Source organism: Oryzias melastigma, linkage group LG16 (assembly GCF_002922805.2).
Source record: "Oryzias melastigma strain HK-1 linkage group LG16, ASM292280v2, whole genome shotgun sequence".
In the NCBI taxonomy this organism is placed as follows: Eukaryota; Metazoa; Chordata; class Actinopteri; order Beloniformes; family Adrianichthyidae; genus Oryzias; species Oryzias melastigma.
The window spans coordinates 5,303,350-5,322,944 of record NC_050527.1 but is presented as its reverse complement, the minus strand read 5'-3'; the positions used below and the strand labels follow the sequence as shown (position 1 = coordinate 5,322,944).

Sequence of the window (19,595 nt, the reverse complement as noted above, 5' to 3'; positions counted from 1 at the left end):
CAGAGGTTAACAGTTAAGCGCGTGTGCCTTTTTGGTTGTTTTATTGTATTTGCAGGAAGAATAATGTAAAAAAAACAATTGTGGATTTACTTTTTTGCATTTTAGATGTTTGCAAATAGTTAACTAAATGTTCATCTATTCACTTTTATGCTCCATTTTAAATCTAATGTAGCGGATCGGTTGATACTTTATCAGTGCCTGCGCAGGGATGACATTTGTGCTGTCAATTATGGTAAACATACTCCTTTTCAAAAGGGGAGGGGGCGTTTGTGCCTTTTCATTGGCGCGCAGTTGTTTTGTCCCGCCCCTCGGCCCTCCCCCATGCTGTTCCTATGGTTCCCAAAGTTCTTATTGGACACTGTAAAGTTTGGGAGAGGGCACTGGTCTAGTTCAGCATTCCTACCGCTATTGGTGGGAGGCTCCTGTCAGTCAGACGGACTTTGACAGTAAGCCACGCCCTCTGCTCTGGGACATCGATGCTGATTGGCTACTGTACCTGTCAGCGAGCTCTCATTGGTCAGGTTAGCCAGCTGTTAGTAGTTCATTCACCATTTTGTGACTGTAGTGGAAAAGACCACCGATAGTTTTTTATATTCCCGTTTGAGTTTCTGCGGGGGAAAGACATGCTTTGCGGAGGAAAAGTAGAGCGCGAGTTTCGTTCGCACGGTCAAAGCCGACGGCTAGGAGGCGTTAGCAAGAGTTGTCCGAGCCTTCTCCTCGAGAGAATGAGACCACAAATCTTTCCCTTGTGAGAGGAAAAAAGCTCTGTTCGGGTGAGTTGGAACTAAGTTGTGGCACCTGGGCAGTGGAAGCTCAACTCACACACACACACTGTCCGTTTTATAGAGAAAACCGCTAACGGTCGTTTCTTGCTTTGCTCCCCGTCCGAAGGAATGGAGTGACACGGCTTACGAGCCGTGGAAGAGCCGATTAAAAGGGGAGGGGTTGGGGGGTAAACAGCCTAAAAACTTTCCGAAATGTTTTCACCGCAACCCCGTTGGTGAATTAAAATAAATACATACATAACATACTTATAACAAAGCGTTCCAGGTTACGGTTCTTAAAAAAATCGGCTACTGCGGAGGACTCTTTGTTGACGTTAGTTTCTCCGAGTTTTGAATGGCGCTAGCTTAGCAGAAATACATTTTACTAACATTCACGCGCGTGCTGTGTCCATTCCTAAAGTAAAAAAGGAAGAACCTGTCGTGTTTTTGGTCTGTCTCCTTGTGTCATTATGCGTGTAGCTTCTGCTACTCTCGCGTACTACGACATCTACAACCCCCCCACTACTACTAATGTTACTCAGCTGCTTACTAGAGCGAAACACGACAAAAATGTTCGCTTTTTGAAGTTTTCTGGTCTTTTCCGCGACATAAAGTAGTCCTTGTTGTCACCATAAAAGAAGCTACGACGGAGCGCGTGCGTGTGTGCTCCGAGGGTAAATGTGTGCATCCTCATTAAAAAAAAATAAAAATGTCCGGACCCGTCTGGTTCTGGGGAAAAACACCACTCGGAACCGTTTGTTTGTTGTTTCCGAGCACCATCGCCTGACTGCCTTGAGTCATAATACTGCTTTGACATTGTGTAGCGCCTCTCGTAGTACTCGCAGAGATGAGCGCATCGAAGCCGGGGATGCAGTCGCTTGTCTCCTCGGCTGAAAACTCCACTTTGACGCTTTTGTCCTGACATATTTCTAACAGTGCATTTTGTTCCAAATCAATTTTCTCACATTGTCATTGCTCAGATCTGTTTTGACATGTTGTTTTCTACCTAAATCCTCTGTCCTACACATTCCTGTCATGCTCTCCTCATATCCCCAGTTTTTCCCTCTGATGCTGTGGGCAGCATTGCTTGTTGAGCAGCTGATCATTGATGTGGCATTGGCAGAGTCCCCAAACAGGAGCCGTCATTTGTTCCATTCTACAGATTTATGATCAATATTAGTGCACTAAGGTCAGACTTTAAAATAAATCTCCTTAAATAAATGTGAACCATTTACTTTATTATTCCTAAAGCCATTTGCTCTCTCATACACTTTGCATGCTCACGTATACAACTCGCCTTATTGCTGCACTTAATTTACCTTATTGTTTTATACATGTGTCATGTCTGTAGCATCACCTCCCACTCACTCATAAACAAAAGCTGTGCATCGTTGAGAACATATATATATATTTTGCTGTTTCATGTTTGAGCATTTTCCCTGGTGACCCAGTTAAGGGCAAAACCGACTGCCCTGCCATTCCGATGAGAGCGCCAGGGCATCACATCTGTCCTTATGTCTCCTGTTTTTTTGTTTTTGTTGTTGTTGTCTTTTTTTTTTATTTGATTGCATGGTGTTCCTTTTTCCTTCTCTGTCTCCGGCATCCCTCCAAGCCCTACAGGCACCCATAAAATGCTTCTAGAAAGAGGGAATAAGCCGCACAATGCCTACACACACTTATTGACATATAGTGCACATGCAGCATGGTAGACATAACCTGAACACGGCCGTATGGACACCTTTAGAAGCATCCCGGACACCCTCTGCTTGACTCTCGTACACGGAGACGCATTATGTGCCACGCTGCGGTGGGCACAGACTCCATCCTCTTTCACTAATTCATTAAACGTGCATCAAAGTAGGGGTTTATTAGGGTGGCATAATCGGGTGATAAATACTTCACTTCTTTTTTTTTTTGCTCTTAGAGATATGACCCCTTGTAGATGACTTATTGACTTATCCTTTCATACACCTCCACTTATTTAAAAATGAAATTCACATTTTTTTTTTGTAAAATCTGTTCTCAATCTTACATTTTATGTGAAAATTTAAGTTTTTACTTGTTTATTTTCCTCCTCAATTGCAAACATTTGATTGTAAAGTCGTGCGCAAGGACAAGTGCTTCTACTGCACAATGAGTGTGTGAGTGTGTAACAATATATAGGCCCAAGGAGAGTTTCACAGCATATGCACGACAGCGCTGTAAATTCCAAGGAGGGCATTTAGCGTTTGTGTAAAGTTGGGTTGCTGCTGTGGAGGAGGCTTACATTTTGTGCTCTCGAATGTTTATTAGGTGAAACATCTCCCTTTTTGCTGTTTACAGGGAGTCCGATCCAGCTCCGTGGAGATGCTGATTATCTGTCTATTTCAGATTTACAGTGGCTTTAGAAGAGAAGAGAAAACAGTCGCTCGTAACCACTTTATAACTGGACGGTGTCGACAATTACCCAAATTATGAGCCAGACTTCTCTTAAATCTTTGCTTTAGAAGAAAACGTTTTCATTCGGACTCTTTTTGATGTCTTTGACTGTGTTAAAGGTCTGCTGATATTTAAAATTTTGGACATACTGCCTGAGTGCACAGAGCATGCAGTCCTTTTATCTCTCAAGGACGGATTAAAACTCGACAAACGTTTCAGTTCCCTGTCTTTTATTATATGACAACATGGGGAATTTGAAATGATTAGCTTAGAAATTAACATAATTATTTCCTAAATGAATTTTGATATTGATGGTTTTTATAAAGATTTACTAGGATTGCTTTTTTCTAAACAAAGCACAGTTTCGAAAGAAGAATGTTGGAAATGTGAAAAAGATTTCATTTGTACTCAAGGTTTATTAGCTTTCAGAGCTGCACTACCTGGGTAAAAATTCAGAAGCTCCTTCATTATCTTCATGTTGCGTAAACAGTCTGTTTTGCTGTCCAAGAGCCGTCACAGTTTCAGAGGGGGGAAGACAGGCAGGCAGGCAGGCTGGCCACTGACTTATCAGACCAACTCCAGAGCAGTTTGGGAGGCTGTGAGGATGACCAAACACATTTTTCTAAGCTAAGATCAGACCCAGTCATTTAGTCCTCCAGTCAGTCGGTCCTGTGGCCCTGACTCCTTCCTGTCTTTCCCAGTTTTCCACATTTTCTCTTGAGGACAGGCATTTCCAAGCAGGGCGTCTTCTTATACTTCAGTGCATGAGGAGTTAGTCTGATTCACACAAACGTGCTTCTTTGCTGTCCCCCCTTTTCATTGATTATAAGATTACAAGCCACACACTCCAGGTTTAGTTTCTTGTTTTCAAAAAATAAGATTTCCTTTATTTACTATCAGTGACTCGGTTATTTTGCTTTAACCTTCTATTTTCTTCCTTAAAACTGAACTTTATGGTTAGTAATTAGTCTACCCAGTTATAAATAGAGTCACATTTTTAGAAATGTGTCCACAGGAAATTACGAAAAAGTTCCCTTCACTTATGAAACTACATACTTGCTGCTGCACTAAAATTACACACTCCAGTATGATAACTGGTGTTCAGCTTAACATGCAGAAAACAGCTGTGGAAATAATGGAGGTCTCACTTCTGTCTTTGAAAAGGACTGTTGAAAATGAAAAAGGAGACTCTCGGTTCCATATTAGTTCAGAGAAAAACATGTTTATGCCGATGATTGTGAGTGAAACTCGAGCCGTTTGTTCATCAATACAATTTTACATTTGTCATGTATGTGGGGCAACAATTATAAGTGATACGTTGCTCATTTTAGTGTTTGTTATGTAAGTGACAACAAGGTCATTTTTCCATGTGAGGGACAAACTTTTTCGAGCATCGAGACAGGAAGTGTGTGTAAGATATGAACCAGAATTCTTGAGTTCTTATCTGTGTTTGTAGAAATCCATATCTTTGCACATGTAGCTGAGTAAAAGAGGATGACACACTTGTGTGTGTTTAAGTGTGAATGTATTTAGCCTGTAATCTAGCGTCAGTGAGCATGCAGGATCCCGTATCAGCCGTTTAATTTCTCTCATTTCGGGTGTATGTTACCAAAGCAGATTATTCTAATTATATTGTCTTTTAGTTGAAGTGTGCGATGGTGTTTATTAGGGTGTGTGTTTGTGTGTGTGTCTGAGACAGCGTGAGTGAGAGGGAGCCAGTAAGTGCTGGAGCGACTGTGGAAATTCCCACTGACTCCACAAGAACAGCCCGTTTGATCAAACATCCGAACAGCCGTGTGTTCTTCCTCCTCTCTCCCACTCATGACATGTTGAAGTGGTGACCTCACACAGGACGCTGCCCAGTTATTTTTCTCCCATAGAAGTCAAACTTCGTTCCATATCCGGTCCCGAGTCTAAAGCACATTGCACGAGAAAGCTGTGCTGTCATCTATTGAGAACAACAGAGGCAACCTTCACTGGAGTGTGTCAGATGAAGAGAAAGCATAATGAAGGCTGCTAGTGTGTTTTCATTTTTTTGATATTTTTATTTACTCAATGAGCACACTCAAAAAACATTTTAAGCTTATGTTTTTTTAGATTTGCGTCTTTCATGAATATTATTATTAATAAACGGGGATGTAACAATTAATCAAATTAATGAATCAACTTCTTCCTATGATCCCACCAGATCGATCTGTCTGAGGCAAATAGTTAAATGAATTGACCAATGCCATTATAAAATCATTCTAAGATGAAATGCATCAATTATGTCCATATTAGAAAATACCATTGCATTTTTTTAACTTTAACTTAATAATGAGTGCCAAAACAGTGGACAACACAAATGTGACAGTCACAATAAACGATCAACTATCATTACAGTCAAATATGTGGAAACAATTTCAATTTTGAAAAGATGTGAACTCATATAATTTTCTAATATTGCTCCCTTTATATTATTTTAATGTGGAAAAAAACAGTGGGCTGAACTTTATTAAACTAAAATGTGAATGGATTTGACATTAATGTTTGTACACATTTAATTTACACTTGACTATCTTGCAAGAAAATCAAGGAACCTGGAAAACTTTATCTGCACTGTTCAGTACCAGATATTTATCTCGAAGTCACACTGGTTTAATTTTGGGTAAAGATGTCCTGGATCGATTTTAGGTCGGTGAGTCGGATCGTTCAAAATCGAAAGTGAATCGTATCAGCAATCACAAATATCGAATCAAATTGTTGTTAAAATAAATTTTACACCGCTAATATTTCATTCACACTTGATTATCTCCCAAGAAATACCAAAAATATGGAAAACTTTACTATTCAGTTTCAGGTATTTGATTGAATTTTTGGCTAAAGATGTCCTGGATCGATTATAGGTCAGTGAATTGAATCAAGTCAGATTGTTAAAAATGAATCAATATTGACTGAATAGGATCATCTACCAAAAATTATGATATGAATTGAATCCTTGTTGAAATGAATTCTTACACCTCAATTAATTAATAAAACCTTTTGTTTTTATCTTTACTCTTGTGACTGACAAATGTAATTTCTTTTTCTTTAAACGTCTTAAAAATGTGATGAGGTACTGAAATACATTTTTATAATTTCAAAGAAAGAATCTTTATTTATTTGGGTGGTAATTTAATAGAATGATATGATACTTGGACCAAATTGAATCCTAGTTGTATGTTTTGTCAACACAAACAAAAGGAAAATACATGCATGTATTTACATGAATCATGTGTGGAGACTTGGAGGAGAGATTTTCTATACCAAGCCAAGAGCGGCTCATGCAGTGAAGCACACTTTCAGCTTCATTCTTGTTAATTTTTTAATAATGGAGACATCAAATGACGACCTGTTTTCTGCATCTCTCTCTGTTTCTCTTCTTTAGACAACGTTGTACAGAAACAGAAGATCAGAGGACCAGAAAACGGAACATTGCAAGGAGTGCCTTAACAGTGAAAAAGAGGAGTACCACGTAATCTACAGCACTTTGTGAACAGCAAGAACAAGATGAGGCCGTTGAAGAAAAACAGGGGACGCTCACCTTCGTTAACCAGAGGGAGAGGAGGGAGGAGGAAGGCGGGATCACACACACTCCATGAAAAAGACTCCAAAAAAGTCAAGAAGGAGATATCTGTCAAAGCTGCACAGCACACAACTAACATTCCCTTGAAGCGAAAACACTCCCCACCCACCGTCCCCAACTCTATTGAAGAGCCTATCACGTTAAGCAATATAAACACAAAGGAGGAGCCTACGAAACTAAGGAACCACGTGGAGTCGCTTAAGAATGAGGTAAAAAAAAATGACGAGGGGACGCCAAAGGACAAAACAGTGGGCACAAATGGAAATAGTACTTTACCCACAACTTCTGTAGCATCTCCTACCTCCCTGCCAGCGCTGCTCACTGTAGCCGCGCAACCTCAAGCCACCAACCACAGTCCCAGCATAGGCTCAGTCTCCAGTAGAAAAACGGCCACATTCAAGGCTCGAATACCCAAGAAAAAATACACTTATGAGCACTTTGCCAACAATGCAAGTGTCATGACTAGCATTCCTACCTCCAGCCCTGCACTCATACATAACAACTACTGCAATATCAACAGTAAAGTTAGCAACACTGCAAATACTAATGACGAGAATTTTAAGAACAGTAAGGATTTTAGTTCTGATGTTAACCAAAGCTTTAATTTTAGCATCTGCAGAAGTACTAACAGTAATACTATATGTGGAATAACCAGTAAAACTAGCAGTAGTAGTAGTTGTGCGGGGAGCTACAGCACCTATATTAATAGCAAAAGTAATAATTGCTCAGGTAATCAAATGTCAGTGCTAACTGTGGACAGTAAAGCTACAGATGCAAACAATATAGTTTTTGTGGATGATAAAACCCTCAGGACTGCACATGTCCAGGAAAAGGAGGCCCAGGATGGGGAGAACGCAGCAGATGGGACCCCTAACTCAGTGCGCTCCTCCTCCACTGATACAGCCAGTGAGCACTCTGCTGACCTGGATGTAATAGAAGCAACAGGACCAAGCGCTCATATCCTTTCTCCACTTCATAATGCCCAGCAGAAAGAAATGAGCCTGTCAGAAGGACTAGCTAGTACTCTGGCTAAAGGGATGAAGAACCAGAGGGTGTTGGCTCGCCAAAGAAACAGGACTATAGAGGCTGTCAGTAATGGAGACGGATGCCGCCCATCTTCAGTGTTCAGCCCAGGGCTGGTGCGAAGGGTGAGTGGAGATACTGTGGAAATTGCCCTCCAAGCAGAAGACACCCTTGTTAAATACCCTTTTCATGGTGGACCGATGACGTCATCCCCACAGACTGAAAGGATTGTGGATTTCATTTTGGACACCCCCCCACCCGGCACGGCCCCTGTGGCTGTCGGGACCAGAGTGTGTGTGCCGTTTGGCGGAGAGGAAGGGGGTTGTCTTTTTTACAGAGAGGGAATTGTAGCCCGGGTAGACCCCCACCCCGGTGTCTCGTTTCCGTACCAGGTGCTCCTGAATGAAGAAAGTAAAAGCAGAAGGGCGGGAGAAGAGACGGAGAAAAGCAAAGTCAACGGAAAAGGTGTGTGGGTGTCTCGACAAAGCCTGCGACTGCTCACTCCTCCCTGGGAAGTCTCACATTTAGATGGTGGGGGGGCAAAGGAGAGGGAGCGCGAGAGGGAAAGGGAGGAGAGGGAGCGGCGGGAGGAGATGGAGGTAGAGAGAGAGGTCTGCCAGTTGAGTATTGGGATGGGGGTGCTAGGGGGTCATGAGTTCTCCCATGAAGGGGCTACAGGAGTGCACTCTTTTGGAGCACCCAGCTCCTCCGTTGCATCGAGCGTTGTGGTCATCACGGACCACGAATGTGGAGATGGATTCTCTGAACGACAGAGGGAGAAGAAGATGGTCACTCCAGACGAAGACGTTGAGGTATCTCGTTTTAACAGGGTCCACACAGCTGGTCCAAAACCTAATCCCCCTCATCCTAGAAATGTTACCCCCAAAGCTAGTGCCCACCCCAACTCCTCCCCCCACCTTTCTGTAGTCGGAGGTCTTGGACCACCAAATCGTTCCACCATCCCAAGTCCTCAGCCAACACCTTCTCCTGTCCTACAGATCTCCGAAATTAGCAGTATTCAGACAAGCCTACCTCCACTAAAAACCACTCCCACTCAGACCCCCACACCCACTTCTAGTGTTGGGTCCTCTTCTGCCTCCTCTCGCTGCCGGACTCCTCTTTCATTGGCTCAACAGAAATACAAAAAGGGGGACGTGGTGTGCACGCCTAATGGGATCCGTAAGAAGTTCAATGGGAAGCAGTGGAGGAGGCTTTGCTCCAGGGAGGGCTGCATGAAAGAATCCCAGCGCCGCGGGTACTGCTCCCGACACTTGTCCATGCGAACCAAGGAGATGGAGGCAGCAGGTGGAGAGAAGGGAGCAGGGGGCAGCAGCTCGGGGACGGTCACCCCCTCTGACCTTCTGCGGCAAGCCAGCAGCGAGTTTGAGTGGGACGAGACTTCCAGGGAGAGCAGTGAGATCAGCAGCAGAGGAGACTCCAGGCCGCGCCTGGTCCTCCCCTCCCTCCTTCCCCATGAACTGTCGTCACGCTTCGACTTTGATGAGTGTGAGGCCGCCACCATGCTCGTGTCGTTAGGGAGCTCCCGCTCCGGGACCCCCTCCTTCTCCCCCATCTCCAACCAGTCACCCTTTTCCCCTGCCCCCTCTCCTTCACCCTCCCCACTGTTTGGTTTCAGGCCGGCCAACTTCTCCCCTATTACTGCCTCCCCAGTCGTGCAACACCGAAGGCACCGGCAGCCCAGCGGCACGGGAGGAGGAGGAGGGGGAGGGGGCGGGAGCAGCAAAGTTTCAATCTCAGGTGGAAGTGCAGAAAGGGAAAAACACCCTTCAGGTATCCACTCCTCCTTCCACAACAACTTAACATTTACCGTCCCAATGAGCCCCAGCAAAAGAAAACCAGAGGCACCCCCACCCCCAACGCTTCCCACGCACCACCACGACTACACCCCCAAAACAGAGCTGGAGCAGGTGGACCTCAACAACTCTTTTAGGGTGTTGTCCCCCCAAACGCCCGTGTCACATTCCCGCAGTCACACACCCACTTTCTCCCGGCCCAAAGGAGGCACTACCCCGTCCTCTAGCAGGCCTTCATCCTCTACAGCTGTCTCCCCTCCTCCTCTGCTAGTGTCCCCAACTCCTCCTTCTCCCCTCAGTACAGAAGGGGGGGCCCGTCGTGTCGTCCATGTTTCTCAACAGACTTTGCGGGACTCCCCTGTCATTGTAAGAAATCCCGAAGTCCCTTTAGCAAAATTTACAGAGACTCCAATGGGAAGAGGAGGAGGTGCAGACGAAGGGGGAACAGACAGCTCCTCATCTCAAGACGTTGTCCCAACCCCCCTTATTTCTCAGCCAGTTTCTGGCCTCCAGGTTCCGGTCCCAATTAACCGCGCTGCAGCCCCCGTACCGAACAATGCCGTCCTCCTGCGCAGCCCGGCTCAAACACTCCTGCTGGTGTCCCCGACACCCTCCGCCTTGCCGGGGTTTGACCCCTCTGCCCCCATCCCACAGACACTATCAGTTACAGTAAGCACAACAGTCTCAGCTACTGCCACCACCAGCACGGACACTTCTGCAGAAAGAGAGGACAACAGAGGCAGTGGGTTTGGGACTGGAGTTCAGCAGCCGGTTCCCTGTCATCCGTCTCCTACAGCTCTGCTTCCCCTGATCCTGCCTGCAGAAAGTCTGCACCCCGTCCCCCGGAAGGACATCATCATGGGACGTCCTGGTACAGGTGAGAACTGGTGCATTAATACAGGTGCGTATTTAATAAATGTGTGGTTTATGACAGAAAAACTCAATTATACTCTAAGAAATAAATTACCAAAAATTTACCAAAATTGTCATTATTAAATTTTGGTGCTGCTAAACACATACATTATATATTTAGTAAAAAGAATAAAGTTTAAGTCCTTTAAAATGTATATTGTGTGAATTAGGGAAAATCTATTATACATGTTTAGAGATTTATCATTAAAAATAGATTATGAAAACACAATTTTTATTTCTCCACTATCTACATAGGAAAAATAGATTCAGGGTCAAGGGATTTGCATCTGTTCTTTAAACTCATTATTAATATATATATATATATATATATATATATATATATATATACATATTTTATGCCAGTGCTGTCTTAATTAGTGACACACACATTCAATTGTGTTTTTTTAAAGTTCAGTGTTTCCTGGTATTAATGTAAAGTTTAAACTAGTTTTAGAACATTTGTTTGCTCTGACAAAGGAACTCCTATAAACAGCTGTGGCTGTGGAGTAAATAGTTCTAAAGAATTCTAGGGAGAAAGATTTTAATGAAGTTACATGGAACCATGCAAATGGTTAGTAAACATAAATATGAACTGTTACATCCTGATTGTCTTTTATATGAAAGTAATTACAGAATATATGAATAGAAAAAAAATTGAGTCTTTTTAACCTTATTTCTGTTATCATAATAAATTATTAGTATCCGGCAGAGGTTTTTGTGTTACATATATCTTGATCACTCAAATAAACCAATTATTTGTAAACGTGGCAAAAATATAATGTTTTTTGACTATTTTTTTATGACGTTTAAACAGAAGGGACACCCACTAAAGGTTTGATTCATATAGACTTGTCTTGGCCTGTATCCGTGCCCACAAGAAAAGGCTTCTGTTAGTCAACACGCTGTTGTCCCATATGGCTTTGCCTCCAGTTGTGTGTAAAACGCCCTTCCTCCTGTCTGCTGGTAGGACTAACCAAATGACAGAGCAGCTAACATGAGCTGTGTAAACCCTGGAACCACTACGTGTGATTCAGCAGGTCAGGAGTAGCTTCTCCAAATCCCTTTCAAAGGCTAATGTGCAATTTTATTCTCCAAAACTCCTCCTCAGTTTGCAGAGAGCTACAGATGATTCCATTCAAGTAACTCTGGGAGAAAAAGGACTTATCATTTTCACATTGTGATTTTTATTTATTTTTTACTATATAATATTGTGCTTTTTGTTACAACTAAATGCATTTCATATTAATAATAGACGTACAAAATTTTTTAACATTGGAAAAAAAATTGCTTGTGTGTAGTGGGGGGGGGGTGTCTGTGTACGAGTGTAGATGAAGTGGTTGCATTGCTTTGCTGTTTTTTCCCCTCTTTTTAGTGTGTGTTTGTTTTCTGTAAGGATTAGTTTCTAAGTTCTAAAAGATTAGCTTTGTTGACACTGGCGAGCATTTCTTATGTCTCAAGTCGCCACAGACATGCATGAGATTCCAGCACACAGAGAAACCCTGACATCACTGTTTGGTCAGGAATCAGTTCAAACACACAAAGTTGTTTTTAAATCGACCAGAAAGTACGTTTTGATTTGTCTAAATGGGTTGACACTGTAACATGTAGAGACGAAGGTAAAATTGTGATTGCACAGGGATTATGGATACTTAGAGGCACGTCTTGAATCAAAGAGAGAATAAGGAATACCTGGTTGGACACGGCAGCATCGATGAGGAAGAACTCCAATCTACCTTTTATATAATGCCTGCATACATTTATTCAATGAGTGTTTGTTGTCAGTATTTAAACATTTCTTTTACAGCAACTATTTCAGCAGACGTTTTATTTGTATGTTTATGTTTGGTAATTTAACAACGTGAGTGTGTATTCATTCACACAATGTTCGAACAGCTTCCATCGTGCCCAGCTTTACCGTGTGTGTGCTTTGAAGATTTTCTGCAAAGTGAGTGTGTGATGAATTTGGGTTTTTTTTTTCCAACTCTTGCGTGGGGAATGTGTTGTATTGTGGAGTCGGTGTGTTTGTGTGATTGTGCTTTATTTATCGCACAGTTTATTTATTTTTTTTATTTCTGTGTGTGTGTGTGTGTGTGTGTGTGATTCACGTGACCTCAGTCTTCACTTTTTTGTGCTTTATCGCTGGGTAGACACAACAGACACTGAGTGGACGTGGAAGAGAAGGCAGTACTGTCATTTTGAGTTCATGGTTCCTCCTCAGATCCCCTTTTTTTGCGCTAAAGAGAGATGCTGGATGAATGAATGAAAAGCTTCTCTTTGTGCGAGTGTGTGTGCAAAGTTGGGTCTGTGCATATGAGGTGCATCTATAGAATTCAGTCTTGTTTTCTCTACAACAGTTCATATAGTTTTCTGAGTTTGTTAAAGACATTTGAGTCTACTAATTAATATTGTATATTTTATCCGCCTGAACATTGAGTATTTTATCATAAAAATTTTAATTTTGTACTGTAGGAAACTGAAAAACAGAGAATTTATATTTGGAAATATGTCCACAAATTCTGACCCTTTTTGATAATGAAGCACACGTACATAAATAATAAATGTAATTATTTGTGCAGTTATGGTTCAGCCTCAAACAAATATTAGCAACAAATTCTGATTTATAGCAAAGAATAAGCTGCCGTAATTTCAGTAATTTGTCTCATACATGTGTCAACAACTCAAGCACGGCAGCATTTTTTTCAAGGACAGGAAACACAGATATTTCAGGACTTTTATTGCTATTATTTGAAGTTTTATTTAAAGAGAAATCTTTAACTTGTTTGTAGGCTTTTCGTGGGAAGCTAAGTCAATCAGAATGGGCTGCTTTAGAATGTGGAGAAATTATGGATAATATTTAAGCAAACTGCAAGTGATTCAGAGGCCGTAAAGAAAAAAGAGAAGCAGATCATCAAATGTCAAAAAAAGGAGTAGCTTGCCTGACATGCAGTTTAAATGGGCAACTTCTTCTGCATAGTTTAATTCCAGCATATGCATTACAATTTAATGCTGCCGTTTTTTTGTTTTAGTATGATGTAATGCAGCAAAGCAATTACCTGGCTGTGCATGGATGACAATGTCGCACATTTTGAGGACGGGATAAAAAGTAGTGAAAGAGCAGACTGACAGTGTTGGGGCAAGGCAAAGGCAGCTCCTGTAAGGTGTCACATGCTTATTCAATTTGTGTATGTGTGCGTGCGCATGAGGGCAGAGTAACAAATCGTCAATCTCTACGTACCGGACATGATATTGCGAGCATCAAACGTCTGTTGCCATGGCAACACAGCAAACATCACCCTAGTGGAGCTCATGCACAAGGCACATTATTTCGAATATTCACAGACGTAAAAATATCAACCTTTCTGGTGTTTGTGAGGGATAAATACTCCTAGGTACTCTTTAGAGCACTCATTTTAATTTTTCTACTAAATGTAAACCTTTCTTTGATGCGTTTTATATGTTTTAGGTGAAGAAGGCTGAAAATTTAAGAAATCTAGTGATGTGTAACTCAAAATCTTTACAATAAAGGTGCATTTATGACTTTATATTTGCTGTCATCATAGGTCTCCTGTTCTTCTGTCCACCCCTAAAAGTTAATAAAGAAGGTGTCTTTCTGTGCTGCATTTGCTCTCTAAAATCAGCGCTTTTTACTAGGTACCCATATGATCTATCAACCCAGCATCTCACCTGCAGGGATATGACTCTGTGTCTTCAATTTAGGTTATTAACGCCATCTTCTGGAATGGTTTTTCACGTATTACCATATTCACACGGGCTCCGTTTTTACGCACTATAAACAATGCATAATTCTTTTTCTTTTTGTGCCACTCACACACAGAAACATGTGCACACTTTTTGGACCACTGAGTAAACACGCCACACTTCCTCAAGTACACGTGAATGCACTTTTTTGCACTTGAATACCCCCCCCCCACAATTCATTTTTTTATTTTGTATTTTAAAATATTTTTTTCCACTTTATTTTAACCCTTTACTCTATCGCATTGCAGCATTCGCTTCAATTGCTTTTTCACCTAGCTCTCCTCGTTCTGGTCTACCCGGATACGGATACCCGGGAATAACATCCCCACTCCCTCCCGCCCCTGCTTTACGTAACTCTTAAAGCCCTGCATATCCTCCCTGACCATGGCAACAACCACATCTGGATACCACAGCCATCCAGACTGGCACCGAGTCACACATGAACCCTTCATGTCTGAGCACAAAAGTCCAAATTCCCACATTTTATTTATTTTTTTGATAAATCATAATTCTGTTGAATTCTGAAAATGCACTATGCAGAGGGAGATTTTTCTTCTTTATTGCTTTGAGCGTGTGCATGCAAAAAAACGAGCTCAATTATGCCTAAGCTGTTCAGCTCAAACCAATATTTATTGTCCGGAGGTCAAAATTCTTAAGGGTTTATACAAATGCCAAAGTTTGAAATTAGTTTGTGTTTTACTTCTAAATCTGCTTCTCTTTCTCTCTCCTCCTTTGCTGCCATTGCATCTCAAGTTCTAGTTTGCATTAGCTTTATGCTGCCTGGTGGGAGCTATTTATTTGCAGGATTACAGTGCCCCCACGTGGGTGAAAGGACTCATTACAGCTATCTCATGAACTGAAATTTAGGTTTCACATCTCCTGACATTGGTTTCAAATTTGTGTTTCTCTGATGCTCTACTGACAACGATTTATTGTTAATAGGGACTTAAATAAAGCTGCATATGAAGCCAAAGACTGTAGAATATCTTCATCAAATCCTCATCAACTGTTAATTCAACCTTTGGTATTACCCTTTGCATCATCAAATCACACTTGAACCATTTAGAGTTTTTTTTTTATTCAAGCTTGAAGGAGATTCAAAGGAAGCCGGTGTTTTAAAATCAAACCCCTAAATTTGGGATCCATCGAAGTGTCTGCATTCCTCTAAGTTAATTTGGTTTATTTGGAGGCAGTTTTTGGTGGTCATAGGGAAGCTGGTGACGATGGGTGGCATAGGTACCTGTGCCCAACATAGCTGTTGCCATGGTAACTGCAAAGGACTGGTAGATCGAGTTATAATTGGACGAAGCAAATGGTGGGTTGTGGGAGGGAGAAACACAGCACAGGGGTGGAAGATGAATTAAGGGATGAGAGAGAATAGATAGTTGAAGGAGTGAATGCCCCCCCCTTTCTATAGTGCAAGTAAAGGTAAAGGGGAGGACAAAAAGTTTACGTGTCGTCACATGGCTCTTCACAGACGTATGTATGCATGTTCACATTGAACGAACAATGTTCGATGAAAGAGGAGACAGCCTCCTGCACACCTACACACTTTGCACTGCCAGATTGGAACCAGAGAGAAGAAGTTGAGATTTACTTTGGGGGAATTTCTCTATTACTGTTTTCCTTACACCTTTGCAAGCTGTCATGAGTTTTGTTGTTGTTGTTGTTTTATGACTCAGTTCTGTGGTTCCCTATTGCACTTGCATCTTGACTCTGCATGCTGTGTTTGTGCACATGCCGTTATCAGTTTGCCACATCTAACTTGCACATCTCTTATGTTCAAATGTGGGAGTCAAAGTTTTGTCTTTGACACAAATGCAAGAACAGTATGTTTATTTGGTCGGTCCAGACTTTCTTTTTAGGCTAAAAGACAAAAAAATATGATAATAAGTCATATGAAGGCTTGAGAAGAGTTTTCCCTACTTTGTAGCCTTATTATATTTTACCCCACCCCTTCCACTCTTTGCCCTCTTTGTTTTTGACTCACTGCGTCAAGCTGAAACCTCCCTCCCACACTGTATTTTCTGCCTTGTCCACAATTTAGCACAGCTGATAAACCATAATCATGTACTCCTTCTGTCTCTACTTTTAAAGTTTAAACTCTCAATTCAAAATTTCTGTGACAATACAATTAAATTTAGCCAAAGATTTTTTTTTAAGTACTAACACACCACAAAGGCTCTCATGATTTCATTGGTCAAACAGCAAAGCTCCCGATCTGCTGACTGGCTGGTCAGTGGGATAAGATCCCTCCCAGTTTTGTATTTTTCTTGCAATTTTTCGCAAAATTCTGTATCCATAATGTATTTTTAAACCTTTATTACACAGTTTAAGTACTAAGCATTGAGTATTAAATGCTAAACCACTTTGTCTCAGTCCACGCAGACACCATTCCTCCCCTTTTAACAGAAGTTCTGCTTTCATGGGTTGTTTTCTCTCCACCCCTCCTCTTTCTACTGCTGAAAATGACTCTCAGTCTATTTTTACCCATATGGTCTTCTCCAGTCTAAGCCAGTTCCATCCATTTCCCTGTGTTTTTAAATCAATTTCAGTGCTCTGTGTTCTTAGAACTAGTGTAGATGAGGCATAGTAGATAAACAAGAAGGATCAAAGCTGTAAAATGAGTGTCTGAAATGCAAGTTTAGTTATAAGCTAGTATTCAGATGATTCTAAAGTCTCATGAAAGTTTCGACTGTAACAACTTTAAAGACATTTTCACCTCCTTTGCACATTAGGACAGGGATGAAGCCCTACTTTGTGGAGGCTGCTAAACAGTAGATGGCACGCTGGCGCCTCTGCACTGTTGGTCTTTCTGGCTTTTAAAGCCAGAGCATGGTATGTGTAAGGGGGAGGGCTCTAGTGTTAATTATGGACAGCCATTGGTTGTCCTACATCTGAGAGGCGCCGTTTGATTTGCTCTTTTACGCGTCAGTCAAGGTTTACTACGAAACGTGCGCCAATGACGCGAGCCTTGTTTTAGCGACACAACTCCAAAAAGTACGCCTTTTACAATTGATGATTCTTTTGTTACTTTAATAAAAGATAAAAACATTAATTGCTTAGTCCAGTTTTAGAATTTAACGAACATTTATATGTGGAAACGGTTCCAAGCGTTGAATCAAAGGAACATTTGCATATGACTGGCATTCCAGCGCACAGTACAGCCAACCAGGGTTATCGGCGGGCAGATGATTGACAACGCTTTTGACCAATGACCGCGCGGGGTTTGCTAATGTAGGGGCGGGACAAGGCTGGGCGAGGTTGACAGGACGAGAAGGGGAGGGAGACAAGCAGCCTAGTTTACAACAAGAGGAAGAGGGAGGGAAAGAGAAAGAAGGGGGCAAAGCTCGTAAGAGCCAGAACCAGACAAAAATAAGAGAGTAAACCCGGACAGGAGAACCACGGAGATGAAAAATGAGGAGTTTTATTGGCCAAACAGCAGACGTAGCACAGCGTATTAAACGGACCGGACAGAGCGCGCGCCGATGTCGTTCACGCGAAGTGGCTAGCTAACCTGCAGCAAGCGGACTGATCTCTGGCGGCTTAAATCAAACATTGCTGATTCGTAAAGCCCCCCTCCTGCGGTCGGATTCTGGCAAATTCGTTTATATGCTCTCCTGAAAGATGGACCAAGGAGTACGGGAAGAGTAAGAAAAATACACCCCTTTTCTCCTCGCTGATTGGAGCCAGCAGTCTTCACCGTGGCCGCTTGCATCGCTTCGGCTGTAGTCTTAATAGTTGCTAGCTTTAATGGGGTTTGTAGCCACATTGGCCAGGTAAAACAGGAGCTGCCTAATCTGTGATCGAGTGGGAACTGCTTGAAGATCAGGGTGGTAATCTTGTACTTGTTGGGTGGCTCTCAATCAAACTGACGAATAGCGGGTTTGTAAGCACTAGGTGATGGATGGATGCACCACATTTACGAAATGTACTTAATTATTCTCTAGTTTACTGTAACTTCTTAATAGCATTTTTAGTCTGGTAGCTTTGCTTGATGACTAGCTTCACTTACGCAGGTGTTTATCTCAATTACGGTCGCAAGTACTGTGGAGTGGTTATTATTTTGAGCACTTCTCTTGTCAAACAGCTTATTTTGTGCTGTTTTGGCACTCGGTAGAAGTGATCCCACCTTGTGTTTTTCAAGCATGACACAAGTTGTGTTCATTTTCCCCGTGTCTGCTGCCGGTGCACGACCAGGGGCGTTCCCGGGAGGTTGGTCCAATTTGGAGCGATGCACCTAAGGCTCAAGCTTAATGAAGGTTCTTGAGGCTTCTTTTTTTCCTGGTTCTATTTTAATCTGAAACGATTACAGCGGGGGAAACCACGTAACGATACATCTTAAATTCGTAAATTAACAAATTAACTGGCTCCTGCTTTCCAAATAACTTACTGTATAGCCTAATCAATACCTGGCTCCACCGCGTGAGCCCTTGAGCCGTTTGATACTGGGGGGTATGTGCTGCTACAGAGCCTGCAGACCCACCCACCACCCTACAGCCGAGTTGTTATTACATCCAACGGTTTGACATGCCGCCGAAAGACAGCGCACATTCCGGGCGGATGTTCTAATCCAGGCCGTGGACTGGCTGGAGGCCTCGTTAACCCCTTGTTGACCAAACCGCTGTAGTAATGTAAACAAACACACAGAGAGGGGGCATCGGGGGCAATTAGACCAAAGGAAGAAGGGCCGTTTTCGTCGTTCATGTTCGTGTTTTTAGTCACTTGCTGATACACGATCGTCATTATTTTGAATTCTTCCAAAGCAGTGTTTGTCAGTGCAGTCGGTTTTAGTACACTTTGTCCACGGATGTCGGATTGCTCGGTGTGCTTATGATTGCGGTACTTCGCTACACGAAAAGCCGGACTTAACTCAAATATAACAGGGAGAAATACACTTTGCGCTTCATCCGTGAAACCATCCTCATTGCCGGGTAATGATGCTGTAACAAACAACGGATGACGACCGCGATGTTGAAGGGATGAAACTGAAACAGACGCCGCGGAGCACATGCCGTCATCTGCAGCTTCCCAGCAAGACCCGCTCGAGACGCCGAGTTGAAGATGTTTCCTCGATGATACATCAGTTTCTCTGTGTCACAGAAAGTTCGCTCTAAAAAGCCTCTGAACGCCATCCGTTTCTGAGACACACCAAGGGGGTTGAATCAGCCATGTTTTCATCAGAAAATCCTCCATATCTTCGCCAAGGATTAAGCATGTTCGGTCAGTACATGTGACACATGTTTCTGCCTGTTGGAAGAGTTCAGTGCCTGTTTGATTACCCAAATCTGTACATATGAA

General features: G+C 42.4%; 1 protein-coding gene across 5 annotated transcripts in view; it reads left to right on the top strand.

The window, feature by feature from the left end:
* The first annotated feature begins 533 nt into the window (after positions 1-533).
* Positions 534-19,595, top strand: part of cicb (capicua transcriptional repressor b) — a 32,783-nt gene continuing 13,721 nt past the window's right edge. For 2 of the 5 annotated variants that reach the window (XM_024267720.2, XM_024267719.2), the window contains exons 1-2: positions 534-773; positions 6,589-10,500. In XM_024267720.2, coding sequence (XP_024123488.1) covers positions 6,711-10,500 — 3,790 coding nt within the window. In that variant the 5' untranslated portion in view covers positions 534-773; positions 6,589-6,710. Of the gene's footprint in view, positions 774-6,588; positions 10,501-17,561; positions 19,518-19,595 lie in introns of those variants that run through there. The other 3 variants (XM_024267718.2, XM_036216073.1, XM_036216072.1) reach the window with 3 other exon arrangements.